The sequence below is a fragment of the Canis lupus genome, chromosome 18, assembly GCF_003254725.2.
Source record: "Canis lupus dingo isolate Sandy chromosome 18, ASM325472v2, whole genome shotgun sequence".
NCBI lineage: Eukaryota > Metazoa > Chordata > Mammalia > Carnivora > Canidae > Canis > Canis lupus.
In genome coordinates, this window is record NC_064260.1 from 33,789,107 (window position 1) to 33,813,581 (window position 24,475).

Consider the following 24,475-nt stretch of genomic DNA (forward strand, 5'->3'; position numbering starts at 1 on the left):
AGGTCTTACCGTGTTGCCATTCAGAACCAGATGGACAGGAAATTGTTCGACGGTATCAAGTCCCCGGCCCATGAGTCCAGATCGTGCAATCATCCAAATGTAGAAGAGTGTGCTTGTGTCTTCCTAGGCCTGCATCGCATGTCAAGACCACAGCCCTTCGCTGGCCCAGATACTAAAGAACCGTGAGCGATCAGAAGCCCCAAAGGGAACCTGGTTCACCTGTGCCTCTCCCCTAGATAACGGCCTCCCGGTGGCCAAACTCACCTGCACAGTCTACTCACTCTGACAACCTCCTCGACGTCTACCCACCCTGCTTATCGCAGTCCCCAGTCGGAGGTGATGAGCCATGTTCCTACCCACCGCCCTGCATTTAATAGTGACACTTGGGTCTGGAGGATGGGGATGAAAGGTTCACAACACGATTACGCCAGGAAAGTAGCAGGTGCAGCAGAGGCAATGTCCAAGGTTCTATCGGCCCATGTGACATAAACAGAGGCGGCCCTGAGGCTCTCACTGAAGGGCAAAAATCCTTAACTGCCAGCATGGCAGGTATCACACTAGCTCCAGGTGATTTGCTAGCTGCCAGGAGCACGTGCCCTCAGGGGAACTTCCTGTTGTACGTGGATAAATAACGCAGGCAAAGTCATCCAAATAGCTAAAAAAAAAAAAAAAAAAAAAAAGACACAACACCAAACCAAAACCAAATTTTAAATTTTGCACGAGGTACCTGAACTCTCCAGGGAGTGGATGTCCCCTGCAGACTGGAGTGACCTTGTTCACGGGGGCCCTTCTGCAGGCAAGGGGACTTGACTTACTGAACAGGGTAGGCACAGCCTACAGACGAGGAGATTAACGAAGGCCTGCCTAAAATGAATTTGCCCCCTCCACCGCCTCCTGGAATTTTTTAACAGGTGGGTTACCGCCCTACATCTGTGTCCCCAGGATCAGGCTCTCTTTCCCCACAGGGGGCAAGGAGTCCTCTCATCCCTGGGCCCCTTGCCCAGGGACTCCCCCAGTTTGCCAATGCCAAGGTCAGTAACAAAGCTTTGAGTCGCTTGTGTTTATGGCTCAGGTGTGGTACATGTGGCTCCAGGCTGGACAGGAGCAATATGGAAGGAAAACCCAAACCTGTCACCATTCCATCGCAACCCTAGAACTGCAGCGCCAACTCCTGACCCCCCCCCCCCCCCCCCCCCCCCCGCTGAGACCCTTACTCAGGCTCCTTCTGCCAGGCGCACCAGCTCTGCTTATGGGCTTGGGGAGGGGAACCGACTTTGAAATCACGGACTGTTAATCCCTACTGGGTCCTCAGCAGCTCTGTGACCTGGGGCACATTCCTTAACCTTCCTGTGACTCGCTTTCCTCGTCCATGAAGTTGTGATCCCACTTCTTACTTCATTAGGATGTTGGGAGGGAAAAACAATTGCCCGAAGTAGGTGAAGCTCATGGTATCAGTCTGACACAAAGGAAATGTCCAGATATTACTCAAGAGGCAACTAAACTTCTTCTTCCCCCGGAAAGCTTTCCATTCCTGTTTCCACTCTAACTTCCCTTTGATCCAATCTGATTGCATTTCTGGTCAGCCCCTTACTGATTCTCCATCACATATGCACTCATTTTGACTTCCCAAAGAAAAGATAAAGATCCGTGACGGAAGGGACTACGTTATACTTGGCTCTCCTACTGACTTGCTGTGTCATCTTGCACTTAATTATCTTGGGATTGAGTTTCTTTCTCTGGGATGGTAAATACATGGCATGTGTGCCAACACTTCCACATCCCCATAGCCTTGGGACACTGGTGTGTAATAATGATTCTCTTCCCCAGAGCCTGGCTCCAGACTCAGTATCCTTCTTAATGTAACTTTACTATTTATTATTATGTTAGCAGATGTATTTACTGTGTCAGCTAATTTATTTAATAAGTATCTATTGAGTACTTACAAGGTACTACCCTCTCTTTAGTAGTCTGGAGGTAAAACTTTGAGCACCTTGTCCTCATGCTTAAGGAACTTGTCACTCAGCAGGGAAGAAAGACAATTAGCAAATGCACAAATAAGAAAATAGCAGATAGTGACAAGTACAACAATGAAAATAAAATAGTGTGTTAGTGCCTGGGGAGAAGTCTACTTTAGAGTGGTGTCCAGAGAGAGACCCTCTGAGGCCCCTGGAGAGTTTGAGCTGGTAGGTCTGCTGTGGGCCTAAGGACATGTGTAGTTGACAAGCAAATGCAGGAAGTTTAGGAAACATTGACATGGTGAGTAAGAGCGAGGATAGGGAGTCAGAAGACCTAGGTTCAAACCCCATTTCCTACATTTAGTTGTGTGACCCTAAGCAAGTTATTGAACTTCTCTGACCTTCAGGTTCCTCATCTATAAAAATGGGGTAATACTACTACTGATCTCAGAACATTGTTCTTAGGATTCAATAAGATAGAACATACAAAATGCCTGGCACATAATACGTGCTCAATAAAAGGCAGCTATTGCTGACAACAGTAGGCCCCTCTATCCCTAACTGTAATCTTTCATCTGAATTACTTAAAAGACAAATCCCACAAATGCCACTTACGATGTAATTAGCATGGCCTCTGAGTAGATTTTTGCCTAATGAAACACTTCCTCTTGAAAAATGAATTCTCAAAAGACCTTCTTCTGAGCAAGAATGCCAGGGTTCAGTGAGTCAGTGTTCCAGGGCTCTCTGGTTTCAGCAGGATGAAGATTTGGAAGGGCTTTGGCCTCATTTCCTCCGCTATCAGATGGGAGCCTGGCTACTTGCCCTTTCTAATTCAGGCGTGGAGGGGCAGGGAGGATTTCTGAGATCCGAAGTGATGGGAGCTTTGCAAAGTGTGAGACACAGCAGAACCCTCGCCGTGTCAGCCCTGCTGGAGCACCCAACTCGAAAGGCCACAAGAGGCCTGGCGAGGACAGCTCCTGATGTGCCAGCCCCACCCAGCAAGTTGGGAGAAGCTGGCCACTCCTTCCCATTTATAAGCTGAGCTGGTACATAACGGAGAAAAACAAAGTTGGGCAGGAAGCAGCCTTTTCAACCAGTGAAGAAACCGTTAGAATCCATCCCTTTGCCCTGATGCCAAAGCTCCGCCCGCCCCACCCAGCCACGCTATCAAGGACACACAGCTATCAGAGAGCCCTGGGGGCATTTGTCCCTACTTTATCAGGGACCCGTGGAAACATTTCTCTAACTGAAGATAAAGCCCTCTCCCCTCTCCTTCTCCCTCCCTCCCTAGTCTACCCCCCCCCCCCCCCCCCCCCCGTTCTCTTTCTAGCTACCTACCAGAAGGTTCCTGCCATTTTCTTCCAGTAACAACAGTTCTGAGAAGGAGAGGTTTTCCAATCAGGACTTGAAGTAACAGGTGGAGAGGCAGGTAAGATGAGTTTCATTCATTCATTGTTCACGCATTCATTCTTTCAACACGTATTTCTTGGGTACTTACTATGTGCTGGATACTAAGCGAGGCTCTTGGATTTAGCTCTGAGCAGAAGGCACTTGCAGTCTTTGGGGGGAGCCAGGCAGCACTTTAACAATCACAAAATGCGGAATTACAAATTCTGATCCAGACTGGGAGTGAAATCAGACAGCGGAGGGGGGGGGGGGCCTCCTAATCCAATGGGGGGGTGGGGACGGGGGTGAGCGTGTTCCTTAAAGAAGTAATATTTGAGCTGAGAGTGTGTATAATAATCTTCTAGATTTTGCCCTTGCCCGCCAAGTGGCTGTTTTCAGGGTTAAAAGGATGCCTCAGGGCCCGAAACCCTCGCTGCCATCCCATGCCAGACCTGTTTCTGATACCAAGTCACGATTATTCGGCCCTTGTGAAGGTTAGGATGGAAATGACTTATTGGAATAATAGAGAAGCCAGCATAAACCTGCCAGGACCTCCTTCAAGATTCAGTTCACTTTGCAAAAGTTGCCAGATAAAAGATATTTCCAGATGGAGGGCCACGCAGGAAATACAAATGGAATATTTTTTAATAGCTCTTCCTTTGCAAGATATGACCCAAGGCGGCCTTCTGCAATATAATGGGAAGCATTGTAGCCTGAAAGCTTGAGAGGAGCTGAGCTGGCCCCCAAGCAGCCCCTGGGGCCTTTGGAAAGGGGCTGTGGTCTGAAGGAACATGAAAGATGCTCCACCTATGCAAGAGGACCCCCCTCTCCTGCCACCGCCCCCACAAAGTAGAGCCTGGGCCTGTTGTACTCTAACTGACGGATCCTCAGAGGAGAAGGCAGATAGATATCTATATGAGCATTGAGTTCCTTGAAGGATGTGGCTTTACAAAATAACAAGCTGCATCCTTTTCCCCTTTCCTTGGAGCCAGCTGGGCTCCCTCGAAGAAGGTCATCTGGAATGCAGGGACCTGCACCGCTGACAGAGACCTAAGTGGGCAGGGACTGGCCCCCCCGGGCACCTGAATAATGTCTCAGGACACGCAGGACTGGCTTTACCATGATGTTGGGGTTAAAGGGGTCCAGAGATGAACCCAAGGAGGTTGTGAGCTTCCTGAAATGATAGGTAAAATCCCACGTGTTAGCACAGATGGGCGCCCAGGTGGCCTTGAACTTGACCAGTGTTTTGGGTGGTAAATAGACACAACATAAAATGTACCATGTTAACTATTCTCAGGTGCACAGAACGGCAGTAAGCACGTTCACGTCGCTGTGCAAGCAACACCAGCACTCACCTCCCAAGCTTTTTTTTTTTCAATCTTCCCAACATGAAGCACTGTACCCATTGAAAAAGGGTATAGCCCCTGGCATCACCATTCAATTTCTGTCCCTGTGAATCTAGGGGTCCCATCTGAGTGGAATCCTACAGCCTCTGTCCTTTTGTGACTGCTTTATTTTACTTAACATAATGTCTTCGAGCTACACTAATGTAGCATGTGTCTGGATTTTCTTTTTTGAGGTGGACTACTATTTCATTGTATGCAGATGCCCCTTTTTAAAATCCATTCATCTGTGGATGGAACACTGGGGCTGCTTCCGTCTCTCAGCCATTTGTGAATAATGCCGCTGTGAACACGAGACATATGAACATCTGTTCGAGTTCCTGATTTCAGTTTTGGGGGGCATATACCCAAAAGTGGCGTGAGTTGCTGAATCTTTTGATCATTCTGTCTTTAATTTCTGAGGAACCTATGGATTGTGTTCTCTAGGACCTGCACCATTTTGCCTTCCCACCAGCAGGGCACAGGGATTCCAATTTCTCTGCATCTTTACTGATCCTTGTTATTTTCTGGTTTGGGATAAGAGTCATCCTAATGGGCGTGAAGTGGTATCTCATTGTGATTTTGATCTGTATTTCCCTAATGATTAGTGAGGTTGAACATCTTTCCATGTGCTTATTGACACTTTGCGTATCTTCTTTGGAGAAATATCTATCCAAGACCTTAGGCTATTTTTTCATTGGCTATTTGGTTTTTTTATTGTTGTTGAATTATAGGATATCTTTTTATTTCTCTTTTTTTATATCTCTTATCAGATATATGTTTTGCAACTATTTTCTCCCATTCCATAGGCTGCCTTTTCACTCTGTTGATAGTGTCCTTTGAAGTACAAAAGTTTTTAGCTTTGACATAGCCCAACTTATCTATTTTTAATTTAATGATTAAATTAAATATAAATAAAATATGACACCTGTGCTTTTGGTGTCATATTTAAAAACTCATTGCCAAATCCAATATCATGTAGATTTTCCCCTAGGTTTTCTTCTAAGAGTTTTATAGTTTTAGTCAAGGGGGTTTTAAGAGGTCTGTGACTGACAGTGCATAGGTCATCCTCAATCTCGATTCTGGGGAGACTTTCATTTCCAATGTAAAGACCCTCAAGCCTTTCTGAATGTCAACGTGAATCCAGGAATTGGGAAATTGACAACATGGACGTGATATTTGAAGCCTTTAATTCAAAAGGAATTATTGAGTGTCTCCAAATTTATATCAGTGCCCTGGAAGCTGGTAACAATGAAAATCATGGCCTCTCTTCTCCAAGAACATAAGGCACTCCTGAGGTGACCAGATGCTACACACATGTGAACTCGTGACACTGCAAGGCAGAGTCTGATGAGCACTTCACCAGGCCCCAGAGCCAAGAGCCATGAGAACTCAGGAAGGGAGCAGCCACCATGGGCTTCAAGGGACAGAGAAAACTGCAGGGTAAAGATGTGGCTTGAGCTAGGTCAGGGGTGCTGGACCCAACTGGAAGAGGCAGAGAGGACCAGGGATGCAGGAATGATTGCGATTCACTGAACACTTACTGTGTGCCAGGCACAGTGCTCTGCCTGCCATATGCATCACCTCCCTTGCTCCTTCGAACCCTATATTTCTCATTGTCTCTATTTTATCGTTGTAAGCACTGAAGCTCAGAGATCTGTCTCAGATTAATTGTCCAGATAGTAAGTTATGAAGCAGAGGCTGGGAATGAGGTTTATTTCTCTCCAAAGCCTTTCTTCTTAACCATTCTACTATTCAAACACTGAAGTTTTGACACGCAGACCAAGTAGACACCCCAGAGAGAGAGAACAGGATAAGACAGTGCATTAAAATGGCACAAGCAGGGAGTTTGAGATCAAGGAGGAGCAGCCTGGCTGGGCAGGGAAGTTCAGGGGGTAGGGTTGTGGGATCTAAAGTTGAAGCGATGGAATGGGCAGGATCACAGGGTGCCTCAGAGGAAGCATGGAGAGCTTGGTCTTGACCTACCAGGGGACAGAATTGCAGCTCAACCTTCCAGGCCACCTCTTCCCTCTATACAAACGAGAGCACTGGGGTGTCAGAAGGTTAGGCCATTTGCCAGTGGTCAGTCACATTAGAGAGCCGTTGCAAATTCTTAAGCAGGGTGGCGGCAATGAAGAAAACGGGATTCTAGATGGGCTAGCTGGGCAGTCCAAAGCATGAAGGACAGCAAACTGGCAGGAAGGAGCAAGCAGCTCTTTTCTTGATACCTCCTTCGGCAAAGGGTATCTCTAGGGAGCATCATAGACAAGACTCCTTTCAACTGAAGTCTGAAGTTTAGGAAAGCAAATATCATCAGGAAGGTCAGAATTGCCTTCCCCTGCCAGGCTCAGGGCCCTCAGCTAGCCTGGAGCACCGGAAAACACAGCTGCCCAGAAAACACAGCTTCCCCCTTGCCTGGGGAAGCCTGTCTAAATGCAAGGCCTGAGACCGGACACCCCCAGCTCTGAAGAGCTAGTGGCCAGGATAGGCCTCCTGATGCCATCTCTTTATGTTGTTTTCCTGAGCATCAAGCTGAGCCCGGTGTCTGTACGCCCAACCCAACCGTCCCACTGGGGTCACCAGAGCAGGTTAGATAAGGCAAGAATTTCCCAGGCAAGGAGGCTGACCCCACCCTGTTTGAGCGGAGTCTTTATTGGGACAGGATTCCACCTGCGGTATCCACCTATGTTCAGCCAAGAAAGCCCTGCCCTGGTTGACTATCCTCCTCGGAGGTTCTCTTTGCTTAATTAATTCTAGTAATAGCTGCCATCCATTGAGCAGTATGCTAAGCATTTGACATGCATGGTCTCATTTTATCCCTACAACCCCATGATGAAGATGTAATTATTCCCATTTTATACGTGATGGAACTGAGGCTCAGAGCTGTTAAATAATTTGCCTAAAACCACGTCGCTAAAAGAGCCAAGACTAAAATGTAGGCCTGTCTATCTCCAAAGTCTGGGTCTTTGCTCATATAATTGGTTGCTTTCTAACATTGGTTTACTGTAGCCACATCTCCTTGAGGGCAGGGGTTCCCTGCAGTAGACAATCCAGCTTCAGAGAGTGGCCTTGCTTCCCGATGCTACTCGTGTTCCTAGAAGCCAGGAGTCTGATGTTTTTTCCCAAACCAACCTTTGGGCCCAAATCTGAATGGCATCTGAGACCTTATCTTATCCTACAAGTGATGCTCCAGGAAGACAAGATTTTCAATTCCCTTCAACATTTACCCAGAGAGCATCATGCAGGTGTGCTCTGGCCAGGGAAAGCGGGGCTGCCACTTGTACATTCACTCATTCAATCAATATTTATCAAGGCTTTACCATGTGCTAGGCACATTCTAGGTGCTGAAGACACAAGTGGGAACAAGTCATAAAGAATCTCTGTCTCCCTGGAGTTAACATTCTAGCTGGGAAGAAAGGCCCAAACAAAACACACCAAAAATCTATAAGTAGATATGTAGTAAAGTGGAAGTAATGACGATACCAGGAAGAAAAATAAAGCAGCATAGAGGATGAAGAATGATGAGAAGCAGAATTTTCAAAGGCTCTTATGAGGATAAAACATTTGAACAGAGGCCTGAATGAAGTACATGGGAGCCGTGGGATGATCCAGAGGAAGAACATGCGATGGAAAAAAGCAAGCCCAAAAGCCCTCCACTAGGAATTGTCTTGGTTTGTCTTAAGGAACAGGGAAAAAAGTCAGTGTGGCTGGAGTCGAGAGAGTGGGAGAGAGTTGTGAGGTCACAGGGGAAGTAAGCACCAAGATAGCGTAAGGCTTTCTAGGCCACAGGAAGGAGTTTGGGTTTCAAATGTGCTGAGTCCCAGGCATCGTGGTGTGTCACTCAGGTGGGGCTGCCTCTGCGAGCCACAGAGAGGAGCTTGTGTGAACCAAACGCACAAGGACAGCTCAGTAAGTCAGCTCACCCAGCTCTGACTCCCCGCTTGAACTCAGAGCAGCAAATGAGTCAGGGTCCAGCACCCAAGGTGGGGGAGGGTTTGTCGGTGGCCAGAGGTGAAAGAAAGAGCTGTTGACTCTATGTCTCATTTGCTTTGCCCATCAAAGGGCCTGAATTATCAACGGGTGTTCAAATATTTTAAAGCTGGGATCTCTCTGTATGAGGAAAATCCTCCCTGGAAACTTACCATGTTGCCAGTCTCCTTTCTAAGCACCGTACGTGTTTCATTTCTCAGGAGTATTATAAAGGCTCCATGAGACAGGCTCTCTGAACCTGCCCACTTCACAGACGGGAAACCAAAGTCCAGAGAGGTCAAGCAGCATGTCAAAGGTTGACAAGTATGGCACCTCTGGGGTTAGAGCAGGGGCAGGCGAAGCTCCCTAGGGAGGCCCCAAAGAGCAAGCCAAGAAATCACATTTTTGAGGTCCCTTCCTCTAGAACACTCCAGGAGCTTAACTCTGCTAAGACCTTGCTATGGAATTGTGACATCTGGGGGCAATGATTCAGCACTTGCTATTTCCTCTTGTCTTAGTTGTAAAAGTGGATCTAGAAGTTGTTGGAAGGGGGAAAGTCAGATAGATAAAATCAGGGATGTGGCGGGGGCAGGCAATATAGTAGAGAAGCAATGAAGCTGTCAGCAGCTTGCCCCAGACCTAAATGGGCCCAGTCCGGCGTTGCTGGCTGACGGATGGGGGCCCGCCAAGCCCGAGGCCTGTTTGATGTCTTACACACACTTCAGCTCTTCCCTTAGCTTCTGGCTTCAGCCTTCTTCGCAGCTAGTTATTTCCTGATACAGTGGCTGTAACTTCTAAAAGATGGGGTAATAACAACAGCTATCATTTCTGAGTATTTACTGTCCACCATCACCGTGCAAAGCTTTTTCACACACTTTATGCTACTGAATCCTCTTGAAACTCCTGCGAGGTGAACAGGCATGGCAGTGGCCTCACCCTAGTGCCGGCCCCAATGAGCATTACTACTGACAGGTATTAGCAATTTGACAGATAGGGAAGCTGAGGCTCAGAGAGGTGAGGTAACTTACTTGACGTCACGCAGCTAACAGGCAGCCGAGCTGTGTCTGTCTGACACCTATGCTCATTCTCCTGAGCCTCTGTTGAAATGGATTTTTTTTTTTTTTATTTTTAGACTTTTTTTGCGGGTCTTTTCTACCGTATAGGAAACCTGACTTGTTTATCACTAAGATTACTAATAGGCCTAACATTCTGTGAAAACATATTCACCAGTTGAAATGTCCTGAAATGAGTCTGGGAGCCAGATGCTTGTGACAATTGAGTAGTTTAAAGGATTTTGCATGGGACCTGAAGCCATGTTAAGACAAATCTTTATTTTTGTTGCTCGGTGTGAATGTCACCGCTAACAGGCATATGATACAACTTAGCTTCTAAGGATTGAGGAAAAGAAATAAAAGAAGTAAATTGTCATTCTTGGCATTTTCCCAATGACATTTGCATTTTCATTTCTATTAGAAGTCCATTTTAGCAAAGAAATGTAGCCTTAGTCACTTGAAACAGCTCTTCCCTAGAAAACAATTGTAAATGTAATAAGCAAAAAGAATAGAAAATGCCAACAGGAAAAATGTAATCCACCTGGGGTCAGATTCATCATGCAGACTGCTTCAGTCTTCCTCCGACATTCACATTCAATTTTAATTTAGAAATTAAAAATTCTAAATTCTAAGGCATTCAGGATTTGCAAGGAGGGGTTGGGGGGTGGGGAAGAGATTTAAATTGCAAATCCCACCGGCTAGGGATCAAGTACAGATTTCCCCAACTCTTGAGAACTATTTTACTTGCTTGCATTGCTCTTCTGCATAAGGCATAAGGTTTGCTGGGAAAGAGACAATAAGGTCACGATTGCTTTAAAATTATTCATAATAAAAACACATTTTGAGACTCGATTCTAAATGTTAGGCTTAAATTTGAGCAATTTAATTGCCCGTTGAATAGAAATGAAATCCCACCGGTAGGCAGTTATTTCTTACAACCACTGTGTGTGAAATTGAAATCTTAAGATACCATTTCAAATATTCACTTTCTCTAAGGAAGTTCTCCCCAAAGAGTTGTGAAAGATAAGAAACTGACCCAAAGTCATAGGCAGTAATCTCTTTTTCTTTACATACTAGGGTCAAAACAGAAGCATATTATTAAAAGGAAACTTTACGCCCAAAATTTGGTGGTTCAGAGGTTACCTCAAGGATATATTGAACAGCTGACTTGAGCCCCATACAAAACTGTAACGGGGAAGGTGGCAACTTGTCAGATTTAATAGAAGCAAGCACGGGCAAACATATCTACTCACCAAGATAGTGAACACTGAAATGGAAAATGCTCATACGTTTAGGAGCTGTAGGAAGTGAGGTGAGGGGACCCTTCTCTGTTTGCTTTTTTTAAAAAACAGGGCATCGTTTTTAAATTTGGATGGGAAATTCTTATTGCAAACCCCTATTTCACCTTCAGATTGAATTTCAAGCTTTTTATTTATTTTTGCATTTTTAATTTATTTTTTATTTAGGTATAACTGACATACGACATTATAGGAGTTTCAGGTGTACAACATAATGATTCAATATTTGCACATATTGCATAAGATCACCACAATACGTCTAGTTAATATCCATCACCACATTGACACATTTTTTTCTTGTGATGGGAACGTCTGAGATTTGTTCTCTCAGCAACTGTCAAATATGCAATATGGTATTATTAATTATAGTCACCATGCTATACATTGCAACCCCAGGACTTGTTTATTTTATAATCAGAAGCTCATACCTTTGACCACCTCTACCCATCTCACCTACCCCTTTCTCTGACCACTGGCAGCCACCGATCTGTTCTATATGTAAGAGCTTGTTTTTTATGTTTTAGATTCCACATATACGTAAGATCAGATGGAATTTGTCATTCTGACTTACTGCACCTAGCATAATGCCCTCAAGGCTCATCCATGTTGTAGCAGATGGCAAGATTTCATTCTTTTTTTCATGGCTGAATAATATTCCATTGTGTGTATATGAGTGTACACACACCTACACATACACACACACACACACACACACACACACACGCTCATCTTTTTTTTTTTTTTTCTCCGCTCATCTTCTCTATCCATTCATCCACTGATAGGCATTTAGGTTGCTTCCATATTGGCTGTTGTAAAGAAGACTGCGACAAACCCAGAGGGCATATATCTTTGGGAGTTAGTGTTTTCATTTTCTTTGGATTAATACCCAAAAGAATTGCTGAATTCAAGTTTTTTAAACTCTCCCAATAATGCCTTCTGCTATAACATAGCAGCTGCCTTTTATATGCACTTAATATATGTTGAGTGTTTTCCATGCATTAATCTCCTATCTGTTATCACTCCCAACTCATTATAAGTCTAGGTGCCACACTTTGCATGCATTTATTCATTTAATCCTCACAACAACTGAAGCAATGGTTTCTAGGATCTTCATTTTACAGATGAGGGTATTGAGAGTTTAAATTCTTTTTTTTTTTTTTTTTTTTTGAGAGTTTAAATTCTTGCTGTTAGCTCAGGTTCACACAGGCAGGACGGGGTGGGTTAGAATGTTGGCAGACTGACTCCAGAGCTACTACCCAGTACTGCCTCCTCATACTAAGGAACTTTCCTAGGCCATGCCAGCTGATAAGGGCCCAAGTGAAACCCAGGTAGTCTGTGGCATTTAACCACTGCACTGACTGGCTATAAGTAAACTATTCATCACAACCTATAGGTTAATTTTCATTTCTGATTACAGAGTGGTAAGTTACATATTTATCACATAATTTAGGCTTGCCTAAAATGTCTAGAGGTTTTGTTGTTGTTGTTGTTGTTGCTGTTGTTTGGTTAAAAGCAAGGGTCTCGTTGGGGAAAATATCTTTTTATACGCTGAAGGCCTTGTCTTGGACCCAAAGCTGCTCTTAGGGCTTCCTTGGTCACACATGTGCACACACACACACACACACTCTCTCTCTCTCTCTCACACACATACACACACAGACACACACACATTTTAATGACACCCATTAGGGATCCAACCTTGGACCCATGGAAACAAGAAAATGACAAAAACACGCAGACAATAGTAAATTCTGGTTTACAGTTGTGAAAAGTCCATGAGGATTGGCTCTGAACAGGGAAAATGAAGCGATCGGAAATTCACTTCTGACTTCAACCACCAACCTTTCAAGGTACACTCATCTAGGCCCTGCAACATCATCCTTTAAATGGGAATAAAATGTCTACGACCATGATCCGGACTTTTTATACAAGACTATAGATTCTGAAAGCACTTGGTAATTTCCCCTTTACAAGACTTGTAACTGGCGTCATGCACAAATAGACCTTTGGCGACAATTTCTGGGGGGAAAAATAATTTCTGAATACAATAATTTTCAAGGAACTCTGAGGAGGCCCAAAGTGTTCCCATACAGGACAGACCCTTAGCCTCCTCCTCTTCCTAGACTTTTTGCCCTTGTGGCTGGAGGGGAAACCCAAACTCCAAAATCAAGTCTGGCTGCTTGCTCATTTCTCGGACCCAGGGCAAAATCGTCTCCAAGTACTGCTGTGGATCCTTGGAAAGGCACTTTCTGTGCAGAGTATTACTGGCACTTTCCATGGGGGCACTTCCACCGCAGGAGTCTGATTTTCGGAGGATGCTGCGTGAGGGATGGACGGAAAGCGGCCGCGGGCAGACGGAGAGCAGGCGCGGACCTGCGGCGCCTCCCAGCCACCCTCCCTCGGGATCAGCCGCCCGGGGCGCTGCTCGGGAGCCCCCAGCCCGCGCGCCCCCGCGCGCACAGCGCCCCCCGCCCCCAGCCCCACCCCCCCGCGCTGGGCGGCCGCGGCCCCGGGACCTCCACCCGGGACGGGCGCGGAAGCCACCCCGGACGCTGGCGTCTCTGCAGGTGCTTCCTTCACGTCCTGGTCTTTTCCCTTCTTCCCCGAGCGGCTCTCGGCCTGACTTATCCGAAGGGGAAACGGCGTGGGGGGGAAGCCGTGCAGAGCGACTCGGAGGCGACCCGGCCGCCTCTGCCAGGAGGGCGCGCGCTGAGCGTCCGCCCCGGGTCCCCGACGCCGGCCCCTTTAAGAAGCCAAGTCGCTGCTGCCGCGGCCGCCGCTGCTGCTGTTTGTATTGCTAATCCCCTGGAGCCCAGTTTAAAAAAAAAAAAAGAGAGAGAGAGAGAGGAGGGGGGCGGGCAGCTGTCTCTTTAAATGTGATTTCCTTCTATTGTATTTGAATCGTGATCAGGAAAAAGGAAATGAAACCAGAGACAGAGGGAAGCTGAGCGAAAATAGCGGTTCCCGAGAGAGGAGGGAGCCCGGGGAGAGAGGCTCGGCCCCCGCCCCCCCGCCGGCCGGAGGTGCGCGGGGGTCGGGGCGGCGGGGCGGGCGCGCAGGGCCCCGCGGGCGGGCGGCGCGGAGCCGGGGACGGGGACGGCGCGGCCGAGCGGGACCTGCGGCGGCGGCGGCGGCGGCGGCGGCGGCGGCGGCGGCGGGAGCGCGATGGAAGGTTAAGTCCCGAGCAGCGGCGCAGCTGCAGGCGCCCGGCCGGGCTGCGCGCCCCCGCCCGGCCCCCGCCCGGCCCCCGCCCGGCCCCCGGCCCCCGGCCCCCGGCCCCGCCCGCCCCGCCGCCCCCCGGCCCCCGCTCACTCGCTCTCTCTCTCTGGCGTTTGAAGGCAGCGCCGCGACCGTCCTTGAGCGCGGAGGGGCGAGCTCGCCGCCGGAGCGCCGGAGCAAGAGGAGGCGCAGGAGCGGCGGCGGCGCCCGAGCACCCGAGGGGGGCCGCGCCCCGGCCGCCGGCCAGCCCCGCGCCAGCAAGGGAGCGCCCCCGCCGCCGGGCACGCCGCCTCCCTCCCCAATGTCCTCGGCCATCGAGAGGAAGAGCCTGGACCCGTCGGAGTAAGTGCGGCTCCCCCGCCTCGCGCCCCGGGGCTGCAGGTGCGCGCCCGCCGCGTGCCCTTGGCTGCCCCTTCCTCGCGGGCGCCCGCTGGCACCTGTGCGGGCCCCCAGGCCTGGGACGCACCTCTGAGCACGGCGGGCTGGAAAGTTTGCAGGGCGGCGGGCACGGGGCTGGGGGCGGGGGGGCTCGGAGGCGCGCAGGTGCCGTCCCGGAGCATCGCGCTAGGCTCCGCTTCCCCGTCCCCTCTCCCGCGTCCCCTCTCGGTCCCCATTCCCTTTGTCCGTCTGATCCTGGAAAGGGGGACCTTGCAAGTGGAGGCCCCCCGAGCCCCCGACGGCCCCCCTCGCGGCGCGCAGGTGGAGCGCCCGGGACCCGCGGGACAGGCGGCCCGAGCGCCCACCCGGAGCTCCCTCTGGCCTCCAGGGACTTGGGAGCCCCCAAGTCCGCAGTGATCTGGGTACTTGCACCCTCTCCCTTGGGGTGCCCTGAGGGGTGTGTGTGTGTGTGTGTGTGTGTGTGGCTGTGAACCTCCAAAGTTAGCGCACCGTCCTGTGTGTAGGCCAATTCTGGGGGAGCGCTGGCTCATCGCATCTATCACAGTCTCAAAGGGGTTTGGGGTCAGGGAACCAGAGCTCTAATGAGCATTTGCCGCATTTGTTTTCTGAGCCTTGTACCGGTTTGGAATGTCCCCCCTCTTCCCAACCTATACCTCCAACCCATTCTTCGGCGTTAACAAGGGGAGAAAGGGTTGTTTAAGATATCATTTTCCCGTCAGCGCAAATGCCCTTTTAAGATTCATTAGCTGTCTGGTATTGAGAATTTTTATTCCTTTGAAGTCCCCATCTAATCCTTTGAAGGGATTTGTTACACAGACCAAAGGAGCTGGTTAATGACTTGTCCATTTGTGCTTTTAAGAAGCATTTGTTTTCTCTTCTTTTCTTTTCTTTTCCTGCTTTAAAGGAATTGTGCTTTCCTGATTGAAGTCTTCCCCCTCCCCCAGTTGCAGCCCTCTATGGTGTTTATATACCTGGGTTTTACCCTCAGTTACCAGCATAAACACTCAGCATGCTCTTATAAAATACAGGAAGTACCAAGATCCAGTGAGAACATAAACATCACTATTCAGTCTTGAAGGCTCAGACACCAGAAGGCTTATAAGGGGCTAGGTTTATTCTAAGGAAAACACAGCTTCCTTCAACAAATTCTCAGGAGAAAAATAATGTTCATTTTTAAAAGAATGTATCTATGCAGGCATTGAGTTTAAAGGATGGTTTGCACACACACTATATATATAGACCTGGAATTACAACTTAGCCCTGAGTTTTCAGAGCCTGGGCAAGACCATAGATATGCAGTAAGAGGGGATGGGATGAATTGGTGCCTAATGCCTTTTCGATCAGCAGAACTTAGTCACTAATCCTTTTATTAGAAGATAAATCTGAGGTTTCAGCTCCCTGAAGGAGGTCTGCTCTTTGCAAAGTTTGTGCTTTTTCACTGAGATTAGAAGATTGAAACATCCTAACCTCATAGTACACCAGGCACCTACTGAAGAATGCCCATCCTTCACCTCACTGTTTGCCCAGTAAAGACAGGCTGTAACTGGAAATGGACAAGGTAGTTAGGGAATTACGGCAGCACAAACCCCCTGTCCTTTATTGGAAATTGTTGAGAAACAATCCCAGAAATCCAGGCCGTAGTGATACTCGGGTGTAAAATTCAGGATAGACTCAAGGAGAATATAAGATATTAATTTGAGGGTGAATCCCACCCATTCATTACCTTGGAAATCCACAAAAGATAATGTGATATTATCATTAATTACAGAAAGCCAGATAGAGCCAATATCTTATCCTGTCCTTTCCTATCTCATCTCAGACCATCACAATGGCTCTTTTGCTTAACATTTCTACTGCCTAATGCTGTCCTACCAGATGCTTCATTGTGTACTTACTGAAAGCCAACTTGGGTCATGACTATCAGCATCACGATGTATGGATACAAGCCTGCCTAGGTGCTTGCAAATGAAACATTTAGACAGAAATCCCGAACATAGAGATTTCCTCTACCGTGGGCATTGGGTGGCCCCTACCACCTCCCTGTGAATAACATGAGCAGGTTCATTTTAATTCCAGGCAATTTTGCACCAGCAAAGTGCAAAATTCTCCTTTTTCACAGTTGGTTGGCAGCATCAGCATCAGGGCATGGAGTGTGGTTGAGGTTCCATGAGTGTTTCTGAAAGCCCGAAGTAAGACCATGGGCTGTGGAAAGGGAAGCCATGCATTTCTGAGCTGATGTTTGTGAAAATGCTGGGGATATTATTTTTCAGAAGGGAGAATGGAAGTCCTTATGTATAACCTGTGGAAACAAAGAAAAACAAAAGCAGGCTTCAGTGAATTCTTAAAACTATTTAAAGTCTTGAGGTTTTTTTTTTTAAGATTTTATTTATTTATTCATGAGAGACACACAGAGAGAGGCAGAGACACAGGCAGAGGGCGAAGCAGGCTCCTCACAGGGACTATCCCTAGACCCGGTTCAGGCCCTGAGCTGAAGGCAGATGCTCAACCACTGAGCCACCCAAGCATCCCTAAAGTCTTGACTTTTTAAAAGAAAACTGACTTGGGTTTCACATTTTCTAATTCTAAAAAAGCATCATCTTATGAAGGGCCCTGAGATCTACGAAGCGTGGACTTGGTTTTGATATTTCTAAATACTCCCAGGGAGGTGTGCGCTTTATAGAAAGAGGCACCTGAAGTTATCAGTGTGTGAGATGGACACTGATTACCTGCATCTCATCGTCCCTAAGTACAACGGGAGCTGAGCTCTGTGGGCACAGGCCAGTCAGGACACGAGGCCACCTGGTAAGTTAGTGTCAGCTAGAAATAAGAGACAGATGTATACCCTCAAGGTACAGAGGAGGAAACTCCCTTTGGGAATCCCATGGTTGGAAGCAGGTCCATTTAAAAAAATATAATAGATTAAAAAAAAAAAAGATTTGTGCTTGAGTAAGGTTCAAAAGAGCACTTAACTCATTAATTGTTGCATATCAACAGGTATTAGGTTTTTCCTAAGTCCCGTTTGGTGCTGGAATAGTTTCTTTCCACTCTCTTTTATTTCCTTTTGGCAAATAAAATTATTTATTTTAAAAAGTAAAACAGTGATATTCAGATTCCAGTGAAGCAAAGTGAACTAGAAATGCTGTCTGGCTTTCTAACAAAGGAACACATCTCATAGGCTTGCCGTTAGCAGTTGCCTGGATGGAGCTTTCGGAGTCTGTTTCATTGCCTTCCACTCTCTTGCAAATAATCATCACCTCACCCCTTCCTCATTTTCTTTTCTAAATCTACTTTATCCAAACCGGTTTTGCTGTTGTAAATATTTTCACAGGCAGAAAGGTCTACTTAGGGTCCTTTATAAGTCTAGCAATGGCCTTAAAACCTGCGATTTTTCTTCAAGGATTCATTCAGTAGTAAGGATGGGATGCAGAATTTCTGTAAAATAATAATAGTAATAATAATAGTAATAACTAAAAAATAATAATGAGAATTCCGATTATATCCTGATGGCATTTTTAAGTGGGAAACAAGAAAACAGCCTAAGATAAGTTTTGATCACTCTCTCCTTTCCTCCTCACTTCTGTTTTTTGAGCAGTTGAGAAAGGCGTAGGTTAGTTAGGATGGCGCGGAGAGATTCAGCAGGGAATTCGCAGATGTTTAGCCCTCTGGGTAGTGGGCTGTCCCTGAAGGGAGCAACTCTTCTAGCCTGGAAGGCCTCCTCTGGGGTTCAGCAGTGCCCTTGAGTCTGGGGGCATGGGAGGAGGAAAAAGCAGGAGATACGGCAAGATGCAGAGGGAGAGTGGAAGAAAAAGGAAAAAAATACGTTAAAAAAAGAGGGCAGAGGGGCCCGAGCAGTGCTGGGTGGGCAGGGGTGCAGGACCCCTAGAGCCGGCTGGGAGCCTCTAGGGGCCCTGCACTAACTTCAGACCCTGGAGCCTGCAAGGCCGAGCCCGCCCCTCCCCGGCCGAGCCTGCGGGGCCCCTCTGCGGACTCCCGTCCTGCCTCCTAACTCCGGGTCTCCGCCCAGGGCCGCTGCAGCCAGGGTCTCCCTCATGCCTGCTCTTGTCCCCAGGGAGCCAGTGGACGAGGTGCTGCAGATCCCGCCGTCCCTGCTGACATGCGGCGGCTGCCAGCAGAACATCGGGGACCGCTACTTCCTGAAGGCCATCGACCAGTACTGGCACGAGGACTGCCTGAGCTGTGACCTCTGCGGGTGCCGCCTGGGCGAGGTGGGGCGGCGCCTCTACTACAAGCTGGGCCGGAAGCTCTGCAGGAGGGACTACCTCAGGTACCCTCCCTGGGCCTGCACCCTCAGCCCCGACGGTCGGTGGGGTCGGGGGCCCTGAGCGGGGGCCACGGGAGGGCTAGCGCCTCCACTCCTGCCCCCCCCAGATGTCCCCAAGGTTGACTCTCAGCTGCCCCCAGCAGAGGCATTGGGGCTCTTCCTGTTTGAGAAGCATGTTCCAGGACACATTCCTCAGTGGTAAAATGCGAATTCTGTAGGGGTGAGAGAGAGATAAACCCCAAATTCCACCTAGTAGTTCCCTGGGTGGTGTGGAGTCCCCGAGAGGGGAGAGGGCCCCAGGGAGGGATCCACAGGGCTGCACCAGGGACCAGGGGCCCTTGGAGTTGACCACTTTGAGGGTGGGTTCTTAGGGGCACATTTAATGCTTCAGAACATACGTATGGGTCATAAAATACTCTTTTGTAGGACTCTAATATGTGATGTGAAAGCCCCAAGCTTTCCACGGTGACAGGGCTGCTGCCCGTGGGAGTCCTGGCACCACGGCTTCCTCGCTCTGTGACCTTGGGCATGTTCTCCAGCCTTAATTTCCCCCCCCCCATAAAAATGGGGGTAGTAACAGCAGCTCCCTCCAAGGAGGAGGTGAGGGTGTGATGGGGCACCACGGTAAACTACGTGGCTGGGTGCGTGCCTATCTAGAGGCTAGCTGCTCTTGTAATTAGCCCTCATGACATTCTCATTAAGTCTTCTCCTACCTAATGAACAGAGATGGAAGAAAGGAAGGGAAAAATAGGAACTCTGCGACACCCCCAGCAGGGAGGCAGGAGCTGAGGACAACCCTGATGCTCCCCGTCATACTGTTGGCCATGTGAATATTCCTGGCACTCAACGAGTGCCTTTGCCCGGAATGTTCTAGCATTTCCAGTTTCATATTAGCTGCTGTGGAGGTAACTCTGTGCCCTCTACTGTCAGATCTGCTCAACTGTATAGCTGTCAGTTGTTTTTTTTTTTTTTTTTTTTTTTTTTTTGCCATCTTCCTGTGGCAGAGGGTCTGTGGAGCATGCAGCCCTAATGCATTAGGACCACCCAACCCAGGGAAGCTCGTTTAGACTCCAGTGCCCTTGGCTGCCAGGCTACCTCTTCCTCCTAAACCTGCCCTCAGAGCTTTTTACATTAAAAAAAAAAAAATGCAGGCAATTCCACGGTGAAGGAAGCTTATCTGTTTACCCAGAGACTGATAGAATAAGCTTTTTTTCTTTCTAAATTCTCTGATAAAGTCCTTGCAAATTTAGTGGTTCAGAGAAAATAAGTAGAGTCTTCAATGATCACGATTATAATTTTGGTCCATTTTTTTTTTATTAAGTTACAAGCAAATGGAACTGGGATAAATAGAGACCTGATTTTGCTGGCGACCAGTTTGCCAAGTCAGTGCAGAAAGCAGACCGATAAATGATTCCCATTGGGCCCCCCTGACTACATCCCTGTCAAATCATTTGAATCTTATTAAATGAAGTGCAGATAGAGTAAGGTCAGAAGAGCCCCGGCTTCTCCCTATCTCTATGGTTTTATGTAACGTTCAGGAATAAACCCGGTGCCGCCTGGGCTTGTTCATCTTTTGCATTTTTAAAAAGAAGAGGAAAAAAATTGTCTGGGAGAACCCAGTGTTAATTAACTTGTGTCTTGGTGACATGAAATAATTCTTCTCCCTGCTACATTCCTAGGCAACATGTTAATTAACTCTGTGTTAGGCAAGCCTTTCCAGCCATCCCTTAATATTTATATTATTGTTATGAAAATGGGCAGGAGAAAGCTTAAGACATTGACACCTCCTGACAGAGGAGAAAAACCTTTTTTTTTTTGCTTCAGGGAACGTCCTTTAACCTTGGACTAGCTTACTTCCATTCTTAACATATCTGACAGCGTCTTTTTAAAAAGGCAAGTTGGGAGAGTGAATAGATGGGAGGTCCCGTGATGGGGTTCAGGCCTTCTTCCTCCCCAGGAGAACTTCTCCTCCTCCTCCTGAGGATTGCCTACAGCCTGCCTGTTACAGTCCTTTTCAGACATTTAGCCTCAAATATTCATGAGATCCCAGTGCAAATCTGAACCCTGCTGCTGTTGCTACTGCTGGGCTGTGTTTCTGGGAACCTAACAGTAGCTGTTAATGTCAGTGCAGGGCCCCCAGATTCCCTTGTATCCCTTTCTACCAACTTTTGCGTACAATGCACCCCACCTCCCAGTGGTTTTACTTGCAACAGCCAACACCTGCATCTGTTAGGGCCAGAAGCCTGCCCACTGTCCCCGCACTGCCGGTGGGACCTTAACATCAACTGTTGAGCCATGGCTGGCACTTGCAGGAGCACCAAAGCCTTGCAACCTTGCCTGGAGCCAGGCGGACTCTGAGAGATGCAGAAACCTAACATGCCATCTGCCCTGAGCTCCCCTCGAAGGGCCTTTGCTGCAGATTGCAACTTTGCTGGTCTTCCTCCCCTTCTACCCAGCTTCCCTTGCCTCTTCCCAGCTTCCCCTGAGAATACATCCTTGAGAATTCCTCTCCTCCGGGTCTGCTTCTGGGATATCCAGCCTAAGGTACCAATTCTTGGGGCCAGAGGTAAATGCTCAAATTAGATGTCAGGTCCTGGTTTATTTTTCCTCTTAGTAGAATCCCAGCATGCCAGAGCTGGAAGGGACCGCAGAGGCCTTTTCTTCCGCTTCCCGTGCTTTATAGCCCACGACACAGAAGTCAGAAGAGAGGATGTCATTTGCTCCGGGGCACCCGGCTGGTTAGAGGGACCTGAACTTGCCTCCCAAATATTCATCCGTTGTCCCTCCCCCTCATTAACTGCCTGATGTGTATTGTAATTTACCCCCAACTTCCCTTTAATAAATGCTCTCCTTCCTTAAGGGTCACACACCCCAGGTGTTGGCTTCATGCCTGGCACACGGTTTGGTGAGTCGTTTATCTTTGCTCAGTCCCGAACTCAACTTACTGAACAGTCAGGAAACCAGAACTGGCTTTCCACTCCGAGCTCCAAGGTAGCACTTTCCTACAGCTCCACCATCTGCTACGATGGGAGAAAATGCTCTTCACCCCCCGTAATGAGCTTGCTCCCAGGTGGTGCCTTGGAAACACTCAGAGATCCTCAAATGCAAAGCAGGATTCTGAGGGAAATTAGCTGAAGCTGGCTCTCACTATCAGAGTGTCTTCTTGATTTCATCCATTCTGCCCAAACGTTTCCAAATTTGCCAACTGCCCCATCTCCCCTCCAGCCTCTCAGGATGTACCAGTGGATTCTCTGCCATCCTAAGCGAGTAAGAACTTCCAATAAGAAGCTGCATTTACCTAAAACTGTCCTAAAGGTTTTACGTGGAAGGGGCAGGCTCACATGCCTTGTCATCAGGCACCTGTGAAAATGACTTCCTGTGGCAGGACGGTGCCAGATGCCAGTACACCTGACCTGTGTGAAAGCACAGCACGTGCTGGCTTAGCCTTTGACGGTGGGCGCTTTGACAAGGCTCCGTTTGATCTTTCTCGTAGCCCAGTGTGGCAGATGCTGCGGTCACTGCCACTGCAGCAGCTCACAGGGGCCTGAGGTCCCACCACGGTCACGCAGTGCTCAGGGCTAGTCCTGGACGTGCATGGTTTCACTCTTGCAGGCTGACCACAAAACTTCAACCTGCCTCGGAATCGCCTGGAAGTGCTCCTTAACACACAGGCCCCCCCCCGCCCCCCCTCCCAGTGTCTCAAGTGGAAGGCCTGAGAATTTGCAGTTGCTAGCAAGCCCCCAGGTGACCAGATGCTGTGGGTCCCGGGACCACAGCTCGAGAACCACCACACCGGGCTCCACCGTGTTGCCTTTCCCACCTTGACATTGAATATTGCTTGAAATAAGTGACTGAGGCTTAGGGGAGTCTTGATTTCAGTGTCGAAAGAGAAGTCTCTCTGGAGATTCATGCCAGCGGGGCAGCTGAGGACCTTGAAGTATGGGGAGACGCTCTTTGTCTCCCAGATCTGAGACACGGTTAACTACACCCAGTGTCTTCTGTTGGATTCCCTCCGACTCCTAGAAGCTGGGGCCCCGGCGAACAGTAGGCCCATTTTAGCTTACAGAGGAGTGGAGACCAGCCCTCCCCACAGGTAGGATCGGTGTCTGTTGACATGATGGAACCTGGGAACCTCAGGAACATGCCCATTTTGCTGCATTCCGGCTCAGCCCCCCTCAAAGGGCCCCCAGGGATTTACTCCAACTCTTCTTCTAGAATGAAAGTCCCCCTGGGAGGGGGCACACAGTACATGCCTAACCTCTTAATTCGAATCACTTCAGCTAAGGTACCTCTCCACAGAAGAGGGGTCGAGGGCAGCTTAAAGTGGGGAGAGCTCAGAAACGGGCAGGTTATGCCAAACACATGCCACGGGTTGCAGCCTCATCCCAGAGTACCCTCTTCCCTCTAGGAAAGACTCCATGAGCCTCCTGGGACCCACCTCTTCCTTGCTTCCTGACAGGTTGGATGTTGAGCCTCTTGTATGGAACCCATCCTCAAGCCCTTTCTTCCAGTTTTGCCTCTCCTTAGTGTTTCTTTCTGTTCTCTCCTCCCAGGCTTTTTGGCCAAGATGGTCTCTGTGCATCCTGTGACAAGCGGATCCGTGCCTACGAGATGACGATGCGGGTGAAAGACAAAGTGTATCACCTGGAATGTTTCAAATGCGCCGCCTGTCAGAAGCATTTCTGTGTGGGCGACAGATATCTCCTCATCAACTCCGACATAGTGTGCGAACAGGACATCTACGAGTGGACTAAGATCAATGGAATGATCTAGGCCAGAGTCCCCCAGCCTCTCTGGGGGCAGGCATTTCGCTGAAGTCACTGTCTCCATGAGGTCTTCACTCTTGGGCACTCTGGGGGTTTGAGGGTGGGATGAGGCATTTCTTAGGGGTTGGTGGACCCTCCGTGGGCACCAAGACATGGCATCCAAGTGACGTAATACAAGGGACAAGACTAAATGCGACAAAATGACCAGTCTTTAGGGAGAACTTATGGACAATGGCCACAGCCTATCCGTAGTAACTGACACAATTAGTGAAGAAGAGGAGTGTTGGGGGGCAGGTGGGTGGGTGTCATCATCCTACGGAGAGGGACTTGTGTAAAGAACCGTTAGGACCTTGACCCTTGAAAACTAGAGATGTGCAATTGATTTCTTTTCTTCCTGGCTTTTATGACAACCCTGCTCCAATCACTGTCCTCCACACAGGGAAGGACAGAGAGGAGAGTGTCCCTCCTTTCTCCTTGGCCACCTTCCCAAGGCCTTTGGACCCAAGGGAAACTGCATGGAGACACATTTCAGTTGAGAATGGAAATTGCAACTTTTAACCAAACGATTATTTAAAGCAATGCTAATGAGTCACTGTTTTTAGACACCCTGGTTTGGAGATGAGCTGTTCCACAGATTGTTTCTATACAAATGTAAATCTAAAAACAAAAGTTGTTCAACTATTTTATTATCTTAGATTATATCAAAGTATTTGTTGTGTGTAGTCAAAAAAACTCCGCAGACAATAAAAATGACAGACTAAAATGAA

General features: G+C 48.4%; 1 protein-coding gene and 1 long non-coding RNA gene across 3 annotated transcripts; both read left to right on the plus strand.

Moving 5' to 3' along the window:
• The first annotated feature begins 2,672 nt into the window (after positions 1 to 2,672).
• On the plus strand, positions 2,673 to 10,596 carry LOC118351330 (uncharacterized). Of its 2 annotated transcripts, none has more exons than XR_007403556.1 (2): positions 2,673 to 3,384; positions 3,707 to 10,596. It is a non-coding gene; the product is annotated as an uncharacterized LOC118351330 (long non-coding RNA). The 2 variants fall into 2 exon arrangements; XR_004806604.2 differs by having other exon boundaries at positions 4,921 to 10,596.
• A 3,510-nt stretch (positions 10,597 to 14,106) lies between these two features.
• Positions 14,107 to 24,475, plus strand: LMO2 (LIM domain only 2). Its single transcript, XM_049096566.1, has 4 exons — positions 14,107 to 14,214; positions 14,381 to 14,603; positions 18,730 to 18,945; positions 23,496 to 24,475. Exons 1-4 carry the CDS (start codon positions 14,208 to 14,210, stop codon positions 23,713 to 23,715), a joined length of 666 nt encoding a protein of 221 aa, XP_048952523.1. The 5' UTR covers positions 14,107 to 14,207; the 3' UTR covers positions 23,716 to 24,475.

Bases quoted from the DNA above. Each gene is read 5' to 3' on its own strand.
- LMO2 (XM_049096566.1), top strand. The intron at 14,604-18,729 runs GTAAGTGCGGCT...TCTTGTCCCCAG, and splicing joins AAGAGCCTGGACCCGTCGGA to GGAGCCAGTGGACGAGGTGC. The intron at 18,946-23,495 runs GTACCCTCCCTG...CTCTCCTCCCAG, and splicing joins TGCAGGAGGGACTACCTCAG to GCTTTTTGGCCAAGATGGTC.